This window comes from Macrosteles quadrilineatus, unplaced genomic scaffold (assembly GCF_028750875.1).
Source record: "Macrosteles quadrilineatus isolate MER2022 unplaced genomic scaffold, UCM_ALF_1.0 Scaffold_9__3_contigs__length_116548681, whole genome shotgun sequence".
Classification (NCBI taxonomy): Eukaryota; Metazoa; Arthropoda; class Insecta; order Hemiptera; family Cicadellidae; genus Macrosteles; species Macrosteles quadrilineatus.
Window position 1 is genome coordinate 50,392,312 of NW_026542602.1, and position 18,556 is coordinate 50,410,867.

General features: G+C 33.3%; 2 protein-coding genes across 2 annotated transcripts in view; one reads left to right on the forward strand and one right to left on the reverse strand.

Moving 5' to 3' along the window:
* Positions 1–3,500: 3,500 nt before the first annotated feature.
* LOC129002242 (phospholipase A1-like) lies at positions 3,501–14,834 on the forward strand. The gene is made up of 8 exons (XM_054429906.1): positions 3,501–3,619; positions 5,326–5,389; positions 6,485–6,645; positions 7,537–7,655; positions 8,669–8,822; positions 9,628–9,825; positions 11,209–11,368; positions 14,104–14,834. Exons 1-8 carry the CDS (start codon positions 3,583–3,585, stop codon positions 14,294–14,296), a joined length of 1,086 nt encoding a protein of 361 aa, XP_054285881.1. The 5' UTR covers positions 3,501–3,582; the 3' UTR covers positions 14,297–14,834.
* A 571-nt stretch (positions 14,835–15,405) lies between these two features.
* Positions 15,406–18,556, reverse strand: part of LOC129002240 (kinesin heavy chain) — a 34,163-nt gene continuing 31,012 nt past the window's right edge. The window contains exon 21 of the mRNA XM_054429901.1: positions 15,406–17,345. Coding sequence (XP_054285876.1) covers positions 17,335–17,345 — 11 coding nt within the window. The 3' untranslated portion in view covers positions 15,406–17,334. The remainder of the gene's footprint in view (positions 17,346–18,556) is intronic.

The window sequence follows — 18,556 nt, forward strand, 5'->3', positions numbered from 1 at the left end:
CATCGCGTCTTCTGACGCCAAAGTGCGTTTATCATTCTTTTAAAGGATTTAAACTTATTTTATATTCTAATATTATGGTTAGAATTTAAGTTTTTAATTTTCGTAGCATGATGTAGTCTAAGTTTTAAATAGTTAATTGATATTTCTGTTACCAAATCTCCCACTCCCAGTAACCCATACAACGCAGTATGAGAGGGGGAGCGGGAGAGTAGCGCTACCTCTCCCCCTCCCCAGTACGCTGGCTTCAACGAAACTACAGCGTGTCCTCTCCTTAATGTTTAATCCTCCTAGGTGTGTCTGGATGTGTACAGAGCTAGGGACTACACCTGTGGTTCGATTTCGATGAAATTTGGTATGTAGGTTCTAATCCATGGTATCTCCAGGCGTTTTTTTTCATTTTTTTGAAATTTTGATTTTTAATGTGGATTTTCCCATAAATAGCCGTAAAAAACCGGAAAATCGGATTTTCTCGAAAATGGCCCGAACGATTTTGATAAAAATGTAGTATGTTGTAGCCCTTTAAATTCTGAACAAAATTCCATTTCTGTAAAAATTACGGTTCAAAAGTTATGGTAAATTATGTTATTTTCCCATAAAAACCCCATTAAATAACGAAAAATAGGATTTTAGAAAAAATCCGGTTTTATTTTAACATAGTATGATATGGTCCTTAAAATGTTGATAGTTTTTTCATTTTAAATTTTTTTTAATTTTTAATGGGAATTTTCCCATAAAACCCCATAAAATAACGGAAAAATAGGATTTTCTCAAAAACGGCCCGAACGATTTTGATAAAAATTTTGTATGTTATAGTTCTTTATATTCTGAACAAAATGGTACAATTGCCATTTCTGTAAAAATTATGGTTCAAAAGTTATTGTAAATTATGTTATTTTCCCATAAAACCCCATAAAATAACGGAAAAATCCGATTTTCACAAAAATGGCCCAAAGATTTTGATAAAAATGTAGTATGTAGTCCTTTAAATTGTGAAAAAAATTGTATAAATCCCATTTCCGTATATTTACTCTCACCGCTTACACATGATAAGGGTTGTTGACAAACTTATGGGAGAAAGTATGTGTCAGAATGCTGATACCGTTTATTGGTAATTATAACGATCACGGACGTCTCGCTAAAATTATATTTGTCACTATTCTTATGCTAAATAACGTCCTGAATTAAAAAATGATTGTCATTTTCCCGGAAAAGCACCGTTTTATTTACGGAGTTTATTTAAGAAATACATTTTTGTTTTAAGTTCAATGGTCATGAATAATTATCTACATGTTTTTTTCGGGTAAAATTACAATATAAAATATAGGCTACGTTGAGATTTTTAAAAACTTCCCTTATTAGATTGACTTAATAGATTACTCTGCTGAACGCCAGCCACAATAGCCAGCATAAGTCAAAATGTGTTTACATTTGTTTAAATAAATAACACCTTTGTAATTTTTATTCGCCTATTTTATATTTATTAATTTGCCTTTTGGCTGTACTTTCATAAGCGGCACAAATGAAGGTATGCTATCGGTTATGTTAGGTTGGGTTATTGATAAATTACTAGCGCTTTCATTTGTGCCGCTTATGAAAGTGCAACCTGTTTTTTCAAGCTTTCGTTCTGTGTTCATTGTCCAGTTTATTTTTCCGATACTTTTGGTCCGATACCACAGAAAACCTACTACTATAACCCAGAATGCCAACCGCATGGTAAAAAGCATTAAGTGTTTTGAGAGAGCTATGCCTGTCAATCGTAGGCAGCGCCACCAGCGTTGCTATGCTGAGTGCATGGCAACGCTGGTGGCCATGCCTACGATTGACAGGCAAAGCTCACTCAAAACACTTGATGCTTTTTACCATGCGGTTGGCATTCTGGGTATAGTAATATGTTTTCTGTGCCGATACTGAGATGGTATCGATACCACACTTCCGATACCATATCGATACCAACTATCGTATCGAAAGCGGTATCAGAACGTCCCTAACCACATCTATTAAAAGAGGAAATAAAGGAGAGTAGAGATGGTCAGCATGATGGGGTGCATGGAAACTTGTAATCACCACTTTTTAGCATGAATAAAAAAAATTTAAACTGAAATTTAACAGAACTAAAGAGAATTACCCCAGTAGTCTCAAAAAGGATTAGAAAAAAATCAATGTGCATGACCTATAGGAGTTATAGTATAAAGTCTTCAACTGTCATAAAGAGTTTGTAGAATAATAAGGGAAGAGCTGGGGTACACCTCTATTACTTACAAGAAGATGGTTTGGTTAGCCTACATTTAGATGCATGTAGCATTTTATCTTATATGCTAAAAAACTTTTGCAAAACTTATGACAGCTAGCCTGGCCATACTACTGGACCGAATTACACGCAGTTGGTAAAAAATGAAAGATATTTTCCTGTAGATGTGCAGAATCCCTTTATAAATTTACTGTAGGCCCAAAAATAAGCACAACAAATGAATTTGAAATTAAAAACAAATTTGAAAGGGTCTTATATTGGTTGCCATGCTGGTGACAAAATAACAACAAAATATAAACAGAAAATCAAAACAAATGGAAGAAATTCCAATCACATGTTTTATTTACAGCGTGGGGTGAAAATAGAGAAGTTTGTACAATACATACTTTTGGTCGAGTTTTCGATCACGGGGCGAGCTCTCGTTTAATCTATTTTTATTTAATCTGAAATAAATATGTCAACCGCACCTTACAAACTAATTTTGTATTTATTCTTTCTTCCATGACAAATTAACAATGACTCTACCTAATTAATTAATTTTATATTAATAATTTACAACCAAGTATTTATTGAAATGAAAGCAAGAATTCAGTTGATTGAATGATAACAGTGCATTTAAGGTTGTGGATACATTTAGCCAACTGTTTAACTGACGATCTTTCAGTTCCAGACAAAAATATTTTCTGCTTGATGGCTACGGTTAAAGTCAGCATCTGACATCTAAAAGTAATGTTTATCCCATTGTCAGCGTTCAACTACAAAATAACAGATGTTAGATTGGCTCCAGAAATTGTTCCGTTCAAATTTTCAAAGATTCAAAACAAAAAATAGTGTGATAATGTTATGTTGGTAACTATCTATAGAAATTTTCACGGGGAAGGCCCCGGACCTCCAAGATGTTCGTTAGACCTATATATTGCACTCCTCTTTTCCAAATCCTGCGGGCGCCCATGGTAGGGACTACATTTCCTTCTATACAGGCTAGTGATAATAAGTAATGGTATTCAAAAGTATATCTAAGACTAATATTTCCAATCTGTGAGCATTTCCCGCTGTAAAATTTTTTTAATACCTTAAAACAAACGATTCCTTCCACTGACCAACCAACCTTGCCCAAAAACCCATCTATTATATTACAACAAAAAGTCCAGTGTAAATAATTAATTGCAATACATTTAAACATGTTGCAATTTTCGCAATTCTATTGCCAAGCCGGTGTGTACATCTGTATTTGATCAAGAGACCAATTAACGATTCTGCAGTACACTATCACGTACATACATTACACGTTTCATCGCATTTCAATCGAACAACCATTTCTACCATTGTCCGTCATGATCACAGGATTGTTAGTTCACCTCTGTATAGTTGGTAATTATTTTAGAATTTATATATTCTGATAATGTTTATTTCTTTTAATAATTAATTGATTTCAATTTGCAACAGTTTAGCAATGTTTATGTGTGTTTGTTATCCAACATGATTTTTTTCTCTAGTAAAGATTATAATCTGTTTCAGTTTAAACGTGAAATCTGAGTTGTGATTACTATTCGAGAACAATATTTATTTCATGAATAATTGAAAATAAATGTTACCAATTTAAGTAGAGTAGTATGCACTTTTGTGATGATGTCTAGCTTACTGGAAAAAGTCCACTTTGGCACAAGAAGTACAAAATTTTGTACGTACACAAAAATTAGGATATGCTCTGAAAGCATTTTGACCCCTTGTTCCTTCATCCGAAAGAAGATTTAGTTGAAGAGAGGCAAATTTTTAAAAATACCCTAAAGCCATTGTGCTCTTTGTAACATATCCTTATCCTCTCATTTTTGTATTTGTTGTCAAAGCTGTTCATATTATCATGATTAACCAAACATACAAGAAGACTTCATAATCTCATTGTAAATTTTTAAGCTCGTTTTTCGTCTCCAGATTATGTCCGGTGGCACTCGATTGCTATTGTTGACAAAATTTTGTTTCTATTATTTCAGGGTTCATTTAATGATTTGTGATTTACTGTTTGGCTATATAACTAGGGGACAAGTTAATGTTTATGATTTTTATTTTTATTTGGTCTAGGTTTTCATTTACTTAAATAACAAGAAACAAATTGGTCGTGTATTGTTTACAATTTGTTTCATCTACAGTGCACCGGACAGAACTAACAATAAAATATTATGGCTTAAGCTGTTGTAGAAGGATGAGAAATTTACTAAGGAAGTATGTTTTATTTATGATATTATCCAGAATCTTTCTAGTAAAAAATGCATATTATTGAAACGAAAGAAATGTTATTGAAAAGAAAAACAAAAATAAAAAATAAACTTTATTTATTTACTTATTTTTTACTAATGATAATTTTTTAATGTGCAAAGTATTAATAAAGTATTAAAATAGTAAAATGCAACACTGAAGCAAACCTTTTATTTTATCCAATAACAGGCATTGTGAGGAGAAAATTGAGTTATGTTTTTATTTCTGTTTTTATTTTATTGTTTTCTCTTTTTATTTTATTGTTTTCTCTTTTTATTTTATTGTTTTCTCTTTTTATTTTATTGTTTTCTCTTTTTATTTTATTGTTTCCTAAATTGTTAATTTTTTTACAAAGTATATCCTTGTTCATATTTCACCGATACACATTTTTAAATGTCAATTCTCAGCTACAGATGAAAACCCACTGACTATAACACACGTCACCTTTTGGTGTGTTGACGTCATAGTCAATCAATTATCTGTTTTGCATCATTCCTTTTTACATCGCTCTAGAGCAATTATTAACCAACAACTTATTTTACATGAAAGTACAAAAAATACGTCAAATAACACGTGTAATAATATATTTACACTCATACTGTTTACTCACAAGACATATAGATATAAAAGATTGTAAGTGGGGATTGATTTTGATTGGCCACTCCATAATCATCAGACCCAATAGGGGAATCTATTACAACTAATTTTTTACACAAATTCTGGACAATATGCCTCAAACAATTTGTATTAACTTGACTGCTTTTAAAGCATACTTAGCTTATAAATTAAGTGTAATTAATAGCTTTACAGAAATTTTTTTCCAGGATACTTTGCTCATGGAATGCCAAAACCTCCAGATTCGTCAAACACACGGATAAGACTTTATAAGTAAGTTGTTTGATTAAAATACCAATAAGATGATAAACAAAAAATAAATATACAGTAACATCTGATTACATCCTTTACTGCTTAATTAATCAAATTATTGTTGTGATTACTTTTAGCAAATTTCACATGTAGGGAAAGAGAATTTAAGCTATAGTTCGGCCGCTTAGAAAGCGACCTCCTCCAGCATTGGTTTAGCATTAGCGCGCAGGTCGTTTTCTAAGCGGCCGAACTATAATACTGTAGGTCTCATGGTAAGATCTAAACCCGGGACCAATTTATTTTTTTGTTTTGATGTCCTCTGAGGTAAAAAACCACATCCGTTCAAATTCATATATACATGGTGTAAAAAAAAATATGGGAACATAATTTACTTTGATCCTTTGGTCAAAATAAGCAAAAAATGTTATCATAAACATTTTCTATCTCAGTCTCAACTCAGTGTTAAGCTTCTGTCTGTTTGTGTTTAAAAAAAATACATTTATAGCTTCTAATGGTTTGAGGTTCAGAACAAATGTTCACCTCCTCATCTTTGGTTGGACAAAAAATAATTGACAAGTTTATCTCTCTCCTGCTATACCTGCAGTTTACTCCATTAAAAAAATGTTTAAACTATGTAATTTTATGAAAACATCAATCAATGATGAAATCCCAATTTATTAGATTGGGTTTTCAAAACAGAAACAAACATAGAATACTGGAAACATTAAGTGTAAAATGCACACTTGATGAATGCCATACAAAGACATAGATCTAATTGAAAACTTTTTGTCTGTACAGTGTTATTTTTTTGTCCTAGGCTCAGCTTGGGGTTGTTTTTGCCATAATTCAGGCTTTAATATGCTTAGGGGTCGCAGCATTATCACTTAAATGAAACCTATTGGTGATTGGTGGGATTTCAACCTGGGACCTCAAGGACCAAAGTCCCGCTTGCTTCACTAGCTTGCTTCCCTGTCTGTAAAATGTGGGTAGCGCAGTGTAAAAATATTTGTTGTGACTTTTACAGAATCAATCACTAAACATTATATATTCTATTTCTAACAGTCTACTGTTTCCAGTTCTCACAAACAGTATTTGATGAGTGTCGATTGATTGTAGATTAGATGAAGCAAATAAGATGAGTTGGAGGGCAGAGGACTTGTCGGATGGGCTGCAACTATTTCATGATCAGTCATATAATCGTAACCAGCCGACAATGCTGATAGCACATGGATGGTTCCAACATGCCGAGGACCCCGTTGTTGTCGAGCTGATGGAATGTAGGTAGAGATTTAGCATACGAGTAATTGAGAAGGAAGGTGAACTTTGTCTTTTAAGATTTCAAGACAAAATTTAAGTTAAATACATTTCATGTTATACAAATTCTGAATCCGTATGGAATGACTGGTCGTTAAAAGAAATTATTTTGAGTTAGCGGAACACAAAAAATTATAGTACACATAATTCCAGATATAGTCGTTGCATGCAATTATTAGACTAAGACTTTGGATAGTTAATTAATTATTGTACGCAAGTGTACATTTTGTTGCAATTTGTTACGACAAATGTTATTGATGGTATTCATTTTTATTCAATCATTACATACCTTTTGAATAGTCAGTCTGTAGAATATTTTTAGCTGTTTAATTCAATATGATATTGTCCGATGAAAAAAAAATCAATTGAGCATATAGGTTTAGCGGATTACTCTTTCGATCGTAAAATGGTTTAGTTATCTGCATAAAGTAATCCTCGGTTGCTGTTGCGGCAACTAGTTTTAGTTTGTAGGTTGAACTATCTTGAGGCCTACAAAGAATGAAAAACTCTCTTAACTTGAAGATTGTCAACAAGGTCGGTGAGTCGTTGGCCAAGTCGGTTCGGCTCCTAGTACCTGCCACTACTTTTTATTAGTACAGTTCACCCTTGTACTGCACTGGCTCACCCCTTACTTTTCTGGATACACTCCATGTACATAGGACTTTGTGACCCATGTGGCAAACTCAAGGTAAAAGTGGATCGTCAACCTTTCTTTTTTAAACTTAGATAAAACCCAAGAGCAAACAAAGACCTAAGAGTCAAATTGATAGTTGCCACCACAGCTATTGAAGATTAATTTATAAAGGTATCTAAACCACTTTATAGAAAAAAATATAATGAATTCATTTTTTCAGCAATATTCAAGGTCAAGTTCTATGAAAAAATGAATATAATGGTTTTGGATTCACCGTATTTCATGGATTCTCCCGTTTCAAATGTGTTGTATTTAACAACATTACTTACCAAACTAGAGGTAATGTTGCTTCCATTCGTATAATGAATACAACATACATAGTTAAGTTACATAGTTACTGTTGTTGTTCTACAGTAAAACCTCAATAACTCAACACCTGGTTAACTCAGTGTAACTGGACAGTCAACAGCTGTCAGGGTGCATGAAAAACCCCCAGAAAATTTTGTTTAATTGTTGAATATTCCAAATTTCTTTGAATACTTATGTAAGTAATACCATGTAATACATTAACATGTAAAAATTAGTATGGTATGTATTCTCATTTATTAAAACCCATTACAAATTTCAATATTCCGGATAATCCGACAACCTCTGATTCCACAAGTTGTTGAGTTAGCAAGGTTTTACTAAATAGCAATAATTTAATATTACATATGATTCATTCATGTGCTAGGCTATATTATAATACTGTAGTCAAGTATAAAAATACTGATATGTGTTTTCGAATAATAGATATTTACTAATAATGGGTAGTCAATAGGTGATAATCTGAACTTATTTACATGTTTTGAAATTTTTTGTTTAATGTTGGAGAAGCAAATATCTTTTGGATGAATTAATACAAATTCCTAACAGTAATGATAAGAAAAATCACTAAAAAAGTTGTTTTAACAAACAAAAAAACAAAAGACCGGTGAGAGCTTTTCTACTGTCACCAAATAACTTATGTGACTAACAGCAATTGTCTTGAGTTTAGTCTGCACCTACCTAACGCATGAAACATAATTACACGCTTCAGCTTCCTCGATTACCAAATGTACCACCATGTAGGTTCATGATGGAAATAATATGTTTATTTGATAAACAACCAAATATCTGTAACATGACGTAATCAACAATAATTAGAAACGTAGAATGGATAGAATGAGAAAGTTTCACATGAAATCTCTATCAAACTATCTTACCAAACTGCCAAAATGATTGTTGCACCAGAATACATATTATTTTACAGTTCTATATTCTTCAAACTCGTTTTATATTCTTCAAAAACTTCTATTTCACTTGGAATTTAGATGCTTGGTGAATCCATCGCAGACATGTTCAATGGAGCAATCAAGGAAGGTCTGATTACAGCAGATCAAATCAACCTTGTCGGCCTGAGTTTGGGAGCTCAGCTGAGTGGATATGTAGGCCGAGCAGTGACAGGGAAGATTTACTCCATAGTAGGTACGTGATGTTGTGTTCATGGGTTCAATTTTACTTGCTTTCCTACAGGTAGCATAAAAGTGCTGGAAAGAGGGGTGCCCTCAGGAAATCTTTCAGGGGTGCGAACTAATGTATTTTTTCATCTACTGTGCTCTTTGGTCTAAAGAGCTGCCTTGAGGCCAGTTGGCCTAGTGGTGCAGAGCCATTCAATCAATCCGTCAGAGGTGATGAGTGATCGTTCACCAAGAGGTGGAACCTGGAATAAATCTTCTGATACAGCAAGGATCAGTACTTGCACTCCAGCACAAATGAAGTAGGGGACCGAGAAGGTTCGCCGAGGTCCACAACTCCAAGGTCATTGATCGTGGTAAGTGGTCAAACAGACGATTGGTGGGAGGGGACCTGGGGTCTCACGCGGCTGTTCGTCTTTGTGGTAAGATGTTCCATGGCACACAGATTGCTAGTGTGGTGGGCCAAGCAACTTGGCTGCTGTTTAAAGATTTGCTTGTCTCATCATCACTGGCTCAATGAGTTCCAGGAGCTTCATTGGACTGCCTTCTTGGCCTGATTTCAACATATTAGATGGTTTTGTCATTAAAATGTGTCACACAGTACTATTAATTTGAGTTGCATTTAAAAACACCCTGTATTTGATTAAACATTCAAACAAATTGAAATTATCTTAGCCTGCAGGTTTGCTATGTAGGTACATAGAGTTTATAATAGTAATAATCCAAAAATATAACAAAAATTAAATTTTTGAGGTTAATCGACCCAATTATAATTTGAAAATTAAAATACCATTGGTTCAAACGCTATTTTACAGGACTTGACCCAGCTGGTCCAGGTTTTGACTCACGGTTTCAAAACTGGACGAAGCTGCAGCACGTGAGCAAGTCAGACGCTCAGTTTGTTCACTTGTACCACACAAACTCTGTTACCTTCGGAACAAACCAGAGACTAGGGACAGCAGACTTTGAGTTTAACGAGGGTTTTAGTCAGCCTGGATGCGCAATGTCTATCGGTGAGTGTTTACACGTGTGTATCATCCGCCAACGTATATTTTAGGGATGGACGAGATTGGATTTTTAGTTCGAGACGAGACGAGATTTTTTATTTCTCATAAAATTTCGAGACAAAATCAAAACGGGATTTCTCTTCTCATACACAACGGGAAATGCACGTTCAAAATTTTTACCTGATTTTGTAACATTGTTAGATGACTGTTTAAATACAAAAATAATGATAATAGGCAAGAATATTTACAATCTTTTATTAAAAAAACATCAGCATAACATTTTTTTATTAATCACGCCTAACTTATTAAAAATGCCTACGATTAGGAAACATAGTGATATCAGTTAGTATAGAGTTCAACTTGTCCTAAAATCAAATAAATCATAAAATAAAAGCAATATTATTTTTTATAAAATAGTTACTTGTTTTGACTTTTTATAGTAATTAAACATTCCTCACACTGCTTACACTCAACAAAACTTCTCAAATGTTATTAAAGTAATATTATTAAAATAATTAAAGTAATATTTACATTTAAAGAATTAATTAAATAAGAACGCCTTCGCAAAGGAAACGCAACTACAACACGCTCCTGTATTGCGGGTATTGCATTGACTTTCTGCAGGCGTTTTATTTCTCGTCTTGATAAAAATCTCGGCCAAAAAGAAATCTCGTCTCGTGTAGAAACGAGATTTAAAATTTCCCGAAATTTCGAGACTTCCTTTTGAGACCATCCCTAGTATATTTGTGTACAGCGTGTTTGAGAAGTCCCTTAATATATTTTTAACCTTTATACGTAAAACAGTATTGACGTACCTACGCAAAAATTGATATTCATATTGATACTCATAAAAATCCACTTTTTTAAAAATTTAAACACTCAATAAGTAGAAAACAAAGTTGCACACTCGGCCTCTAGTCTAAAAGGTTGAGTTTTTCCTAAGTTGTAAAATTCCAAAATCAGCTGTTTTTTTTTATTGGTATAACCCTATTATTGGATACTGAAGTAGACATCCCATCAATGAAATGAAATGTCGCCTATTTTGTATTAAAAAAGAACTTAGTTGTATGAACCAGTCACAGAATGTGTCCGTGTCTAAGTTCAATTTTCTACCTTATTTTTTGTTGCTGACTAAGTTGATGCGAACAGTTGCTATAGCTCACAAGTTTAAATTGATAAAAATTTTTGTGTATGCGGCAGAAATTCAAATTAGCAACTTAGATCAGCACTATCTGTTTGGTGGCTCACATCAACTATGGCCATTTAGATACAAAAAAATAGTGACAATTTTAACATGGGGATGTCTAGTTGTATTAATAGTCAAAGGTATAACTTAAGAACTTTAAAACTTAATTTTTCTGGTCATTTATAACTAATTGCTTGTTCTAGATCCGAAATGCAGTCACAAAAGAGCATTCTTCATTTTCATTGATATCATTCTTGGAGACAACAAACTAAAAGCTCTCAAGTGTGGGACGCAAGCAGATTTTAAGGAATGCAAATGCAGAGGACAACCTGAAGTTATCCTCAAGTATCCAGTTGATACCAGGTATAGCGAAAATTTAAAGTTTAGGCCCAGGTCTACCACCAAATTACATTCCCTTGCTTATTTACTGCAGTGGCTTTTGGCAAGGTGGTACTTTGCCTTACCAACACAACAAGATACAATATTTTTGTTAAATAATGTTGTTATCACTCAGTACAGAAAGTAGCTATTTTTTTAAGAAGCTGATATCAAAGACAGTTATCATTGTCCCCCAAGCTCTAATTTAGAGCAAGAAAAAAACAATCAGCTGATTTTCCCTTGCTCTCAATCAGTTCTCACACTCCAGTTTGCCAACTAAGTGTGTGTGTTTGTTTACAATTCCTTTCATAAAATCAGCTGTTTATTGTTCAACAATACAAATGTGAACAGAAAAATCAGCGAACACATAACAAAATAGAAGCGCTACTCGGAGCGCAGGAGCGTGGCAGTCTTACTAGCCTGCGAAACGGACAAAGATGGCGGCGCTAACCTACCTGTCGGGGAAATAAATATGTGCACTCGAGTTTGAGCCTAAATATCTCAGAGATGAATAATCTAATTTTGTTGAAACAAAAATTAAATATAAGCTCGTTTAAATAAAATTTACGTGGTAGCAATAAAAAAAAATCCGTTTAGCATAAAAATGTATATTGTTGAAAGATCCTAAAAAGTACCGGGTTTTAAGAAACTCTGCAATAACACTGAAGTTTAAAATTTAATTGTAAACAAACCACTGAGCCAATCGGCCTGCCAGTTGCGGGAGAAATTTTTTTTTACAAATATATATCTGTTTAAAAAACACCTTTGTTCGCATTATTAATCTGTCATATTGGTGTTATTTTTTGTGTCACGACAAACACGATGGTATTTTGAACGAAATTTTTAGCGTCTTATTAACGATGTTAGCATACGTTTTAAAAATAAACATCAGCATAAAAACTATCGTGAGTAAGAATTTTAAAATGCATGGAACTGTTAACAATAAATCTACCAATAAGCCATACAAATTTAAGAAAGATTGGCTTAGTGGTTTGTTTAGAATTAAGTTTTAAACTTCAGTGTTAGTGCAGAGTTTCTTAAAACCGGTACTTTTTAGAATCTTTCAATTATAAAAATTTTTCTGGTAAACGGAAATTTTTTTAATTGTTACCATGTAAAATGTATTTAAACCAGTTTACATTTAATTTTTGTCTCAACAAAATCGGATAATTAATCTCAAGAGATATTTAGGCTCAAACTCAAGCACATATTTATTTCCCCGACAGTAGTCCCGGCGTGTGCAGCGCGCTAGTCGTCTGCTATGCTTGATGAGAATAGTGTAGATATAAAGTTAATGATATTAGTGTAAAGGAAAACCATGTAATTGAGGACTTGACGAACAAAGTACTTGGACAATGTGTAGGAGTAAATTTGTTTCCAAATAGTACATATTTCTCAGGATATAAAACAATATGGACAAAAATCAGTTTTGTTTAGTACCTAATTAAAATTATTGCTCAAAAATATTTCAATGTTAGAGTTCGCTACTACTGTAAAATAAGTAACAAAAGTCTTCACAAAAATAAAATCAGGCAACATCTCAATAAAAATTTTAACACTCGATAAAATTTTTCTGGGACAATAAATTGAGTGTAATTTTACAAATATATTTGGGAAGTTTAATTTAACTTACAGAATTATCTTTAGTTTATCTTGGATGATATTGAAAGCTAATTAATCCTTAAAAAGTTGTGCTAAACGGTTGAAAATTCTACATAGACAGTATGATTGAAAATTTCTTAAAAAAAATATACAATATTACAGTACAACAGTATAAAACATTACTGCACGCTAAATGTATAGACGACGGCCCGGCGGCGCAGCGGCAATGGATCTCTTTTGTACCTGATTTTTTTGAAAACCGAACATGATAAAGATTTTCGGTGAATCTGATAGTTAAATTTGGTTATTTATCGACAACTTTCCCGCTGACGAAATCTCTCTGACCAAAAAATAAAAAATTTCCTCGCAATACAACTTTTTCATGTCTGAATCTGAAAAATTAAACTACATAAGTATTAAACATATTTATAACTCAATTACTATCATAACTAATAATTTTATATTAACACCATCGTTTTCCTCAGTATCATATCTAAAAGTGTGCAAAATTTCAGAATTTTTTGACAACTATTAATGTTGTTTATAATCGTGTATTTGTCGCGGGGTTTTTAATGCGAAGTGAGCTCGCGGGTCTTGGATTCAGGCTGTATGACGGACCAAGATGGCGGATTTGGCCACACTTTCAGTGCATTTGGTTAAACGCCGTGTCCTCTCTATTATTATTATTATTATTATGTGCTCGCTGAGAAAAATGCATTAGCTAGTTTTGCTGTGTTTTAGCTTGTATTGTGTGTTTACTAAACAATGAACATAACCTTGAACTAGAACTTATAATTTTCACTGTTATGTAGGTTTGCTATTGCCTTTATTTGAATACTAAAAAAGTTTAATTAGGAAATATAATAGTTTTAATTTTACTAAGGTCTGTTATTTGTATATGAGTATTCTAGCTGATGAAAAGTATCATTCATAACCTGTACTCATTGGCTTTGCACGCAAAAATAACTCTCACATGCTCGGCTTCTTCTCTGTGCAATTTGGTATTCCTGTGTTCAGCTTTGCCTCACACATGAAACTAAGCTAGCCCTGGAAAATGCCACAGTTAGTACCGGTACTGGTAATAAAATATTACTATTCCTAGTATTGATTTTTTACAGAGCGGAAGGTACATACTATTTGAGAACAGCGCCAGAAGCTCCTTTTGGTCTAGGAAAGCCAGGTGTATCATGTTGGGGCCACCATCTTGAAGAGTTGGAAAAACAAGAAATGGACGAATCCCCTTTAACGAAGACGATACAGGCGTTACAAATGATAACGGAAACGATAAGGAAAACGTGGAACTCCGAATAACCGTTGATAGTAATTTTTAGTCATAAAAAATCCCAAAATTAGTAAACAACAATAAAAGATGGTTTCAAAAAATATTTTTTGGTACACAGAGAACCTTTTGCTGATTTCTTGTTAAGCTGGGTTTTCCTAGACGCGGAGTCGGCCAGCGGAGAGCGGACAACGGAGAGCGGAATTGAAATTAACATGGCATTCCGCTCCGCTGCTAGGAAAACAGTAACATTAAATTACCTAAGACAAGCTGAGTCCGCTCTCCGTTGTCCGCTCTCCGCTGGCCGACTCCGCGTCTAGGAAAACCCAGCTTTAGGAAAGTTCTGTTCCAAACATGAGTGTAGCAAATATATCCTAACAGTGTATTATTTTCACATACACTATTATTATTTATTACGATCTCACATACATTTCCATAAATCTAATCTCAATTGTCAGTTCTTATGATAGCCACGCACGAACTACCAGTTATTTTGCTTCTCTGTATTTAGATGAATGATAGGCTATAACATGTAATGCAGTTTTTATTAATAAAATTCATAAATTTGAATTAACTTATTTTCCACAGTCCGTACGAAAAGTAGCAATATTCTATAATAACAGCTATTATCAGTGAAAATAACTGTTTCCTTAGCTCTTATAATCAGCTGATTTTCTCTTCCTCTAAATTTACTTTCCCTTGCTCTCAATGCAGTTGCCAGTTGCCTCTATGCACTAGCGTTTCCTTGCAATTTTCATAATTTTTTTTTCATAATTCAAACCAGCTGAATTGGTTTTGGGGTCATCAACAGATGATTTAATATCACTCAAATAAACCACAGAAGAGCTACTAACTTTTTATACTGTACTACTATCCAAACAACTCAGGTTATAAAAATCTAATTACAAAGGAAAAGATATATAAAGACAGATTTACAAAACCTCAAATAAGATTTTAACTGAGTTGTACAACTTTCTCTACTCGACTTGGCCCACAAACAAATATGATGATTTTACTACAAAACCTCAAATCAGATTTCAACTTATAAGTTTACTTTCTCAACTTGACCCAAACTATTGTTTTCCATTCCGATTCAAACTTAGTAACAAGCACAGGAAAAGGATGAAATAAAAGTCTCGTCAGCATGGCTAGCTGTATATTATTGTTGTCACCTCGAAACCAAGCAGTACAGAACCTCTAAACAGTGCGATTATGTCTCAAAAATATTCTCTTTCCCTCACAACTTAAAACTCTTCAAAGTTACACTTTATAAAAAACTGTCAGGGCTAACTATGCAGTGCGTAATCAATGTATACACAAGCTATACAATGTATTTATACACAGATTGTGTTCTTAGTTCCGCCAGTCCACAAACACAGAACAGAGTGTGATCTGCTGAAAGAATTCAAGTTTAGAGCCCTGAAATGATAACTTTGAGTTAAGTTTGAAAGGCAATTTAAGTTGAATGATAAATAAAAAAATATGATAGACAAATGAGAGAGAGGACACTGGACTGGACAGAACTAAGACATTGTCAAGTCCAGACTGCACACAAGCGTGTCAAGCCAGAGCTTTTGACAGTGTTAAGTGTTCTGTAACTGTGCTACAAGCTTTTAAAAAGTTATTTTATTTTAATGATGTTAAAATCTCAAATTAAATATAAAACAAGTTTCAGGCGATTATAAATTATGTTCAAGCTCAGTGGGCGATAGTAACACCACAATTATTCCCGATCGAGAATGATAATTAATTATAAACAATAAAAAAAGTAACAATCTAATAATAAGATCACACTAGGATGTTCGGTCGCCTGACCAACTAAATATGTTAAATAAATTAATCTATTAATCTAAATCTGTACATCACCGCTGCACATTGATGCAGAAAGGTAAGAGAATTCATCTTGCACCAAAATATATTTTCCATCTTCGCATGCGATCTCACCGAAAATAGAAAAGAATGCCTTCTACAAACTTGCAGTTGAGCAGTCACCTCTTTGCTATTATGTTGATCAAATGTAAAAATCTTAGAAAATAATTCACAGGAAAGAGTATCTATATGTATTTACTTTGATTTTAATACCGTATGGCATAAGTGAAGAGCTGGGACTTACATTAGTACTTGGATGCCCCAAGTCTGTACTCCCAGCAACTTAACTGTACCAACACAGGCGAGACGAGGCTCGGAAATCAATCCAACATTTAATATATGTATATAAAATGTATAAATAACATGTAAAACTCAATTAAAAAATATTTCAAATCGTAAAACAATCTAATTGTTTGTCTGATGATTTGCAACTATAATAATAATATAATATTATGCAAGATATTTTTTATGCAGCTTCTACAAACATGTTAAGTATCACTAATAACAAAACAAATATAAAATCTGTCATGCAAATAAATATTACACACATTAAATACAACAGGTTAAAATTGGAACAGATGTAAACAAAAGTATAACTGCATTTGACTTACACTATTAGACAAGCAGGTACTATTAAATCTTTACGAATAAATTAACAACATTTAATGTTCGTTCGACCAGAGAAAATGCAGTAGCTTAGCTAAGTCTATAAATTACAATCATTTCATTGCAAACTACAGAAAGGCATTAAGTGCTGAAGAAAGACAAAGTTAAATGTCTAAGGAAATATAAGCTAGGCTTAATTAGTTAAGCTCGTATATACAAATCTGTTATTGCACTGATACCCAACGAAGGCATTCTTTTCTCGAATTTTAAAATTGTTTACGGCGCAAACAAAAATAAATAGTAATGCCGTCGGATCAATCTATAAATTCGTAAGACATCTTTGGTCGACGACACGTTTTAGGAGGAAAGTCGAAGCTCTCGCACACACTCGTTCGCTCACACACGGATTTTCACACACACTCACACAAGCTTCTACTTATATAACTATATATTGGAATTATTTTTTAATCAGTACTGCCAAAATGAGATAAACGACGTTGCACCCCAAACCAAAGAGCACCGAACAAAGGAAAATAAACTATAATGGGGCGGTCAGTGTGGTGAATCAGCGCATTTCTCCGACTAGGCAGACCTCTCAGCTTTCATCTGAAACATCACACACAACACACTTAGTAAACTTCTAACCACCTAATATATGACAAATTAAAATTTATATATTTGGATAGTAACTCATAAAATAGGAGAAACACTCATTTACCGTAGTTTAATGTTTTATAAATATAGTGGAACTCCAATTATTCAAACTTCAACTATTTGAACCGATCGCTATCTAACTACCTGATTATCCGAATTGCTTACAGAAAGAATAAAAAAAATTAAACTACATTAATAAGAGTCGTTATTTAAGAAGGCAGAAGCTGTGATCGCAGCAAAATCCTTAACATCTCCCGCAGTCTTGTAGACATCATCATCTCTCGTGGTCACGGCAACATCATGCTGTATTTATTCTTGATACAGAAATCACGTAAACAACCGTCTTCTGCGTTCGTAGCAAACTTTTGATCATTTTTTGTGGTCTTGTAGACATTAGCATAGTTTTCCACTGTCAAGGGAAATCACTATTGTCTCCTGCGGTCACAAAAACATCAGAACCCTCGGCAATCATGGCGAAAGAGTGGATGATTTTCCAAAGGAGAAATCTTTGCATCTTACATGCGTAAAATTACCAAACATTTGGATTAAAATCTAATTATCTGAACTTTTGACTATCCAAATGTGGTACTGACTCAATCAATTCAGATAAATTGAGTTCCGCTGTAATCTTTCATTATAAATTTTTGAAACAATTAAATATTTTTTAAATATTGCTGAGACTCAAGAATTACCTGTGCATAATTATTATAGGGGTGTGCGAATAGTGATTTTCAACCTCGAGCCGAGCCGAGCTTTTTAAAAAATGTTCGAGCTCGAGCTTTTTCGAGCCGAGCTTTTCCTAGCGTAACCTTATCTTAATTATTAAACTTTTTTTCTTAAAAAGGTGCATAATAATAATAATGTTCAGTCAATTTTTAAATAAACACAATGTTATTTTAATATGTTTAAAAACATTGAGAATTGTCAAGACATCAAATAGTAGATAATCACGATAAGAACTGAACTGAACTAAATGAAGATGCAAGAAATAAAAGGATATCGATTGAAGGCCTGAAGAGATATGCAGTGCAGACTGAGACAATCAGATTGTCATAACAGAACATTAACGCGACCTTGAATGACGACAAAACAACTAGTAAGTCGATTACATATGTATATTGTAACTACTATGAATATTTAATTCTATTTTGTATAAATAAATA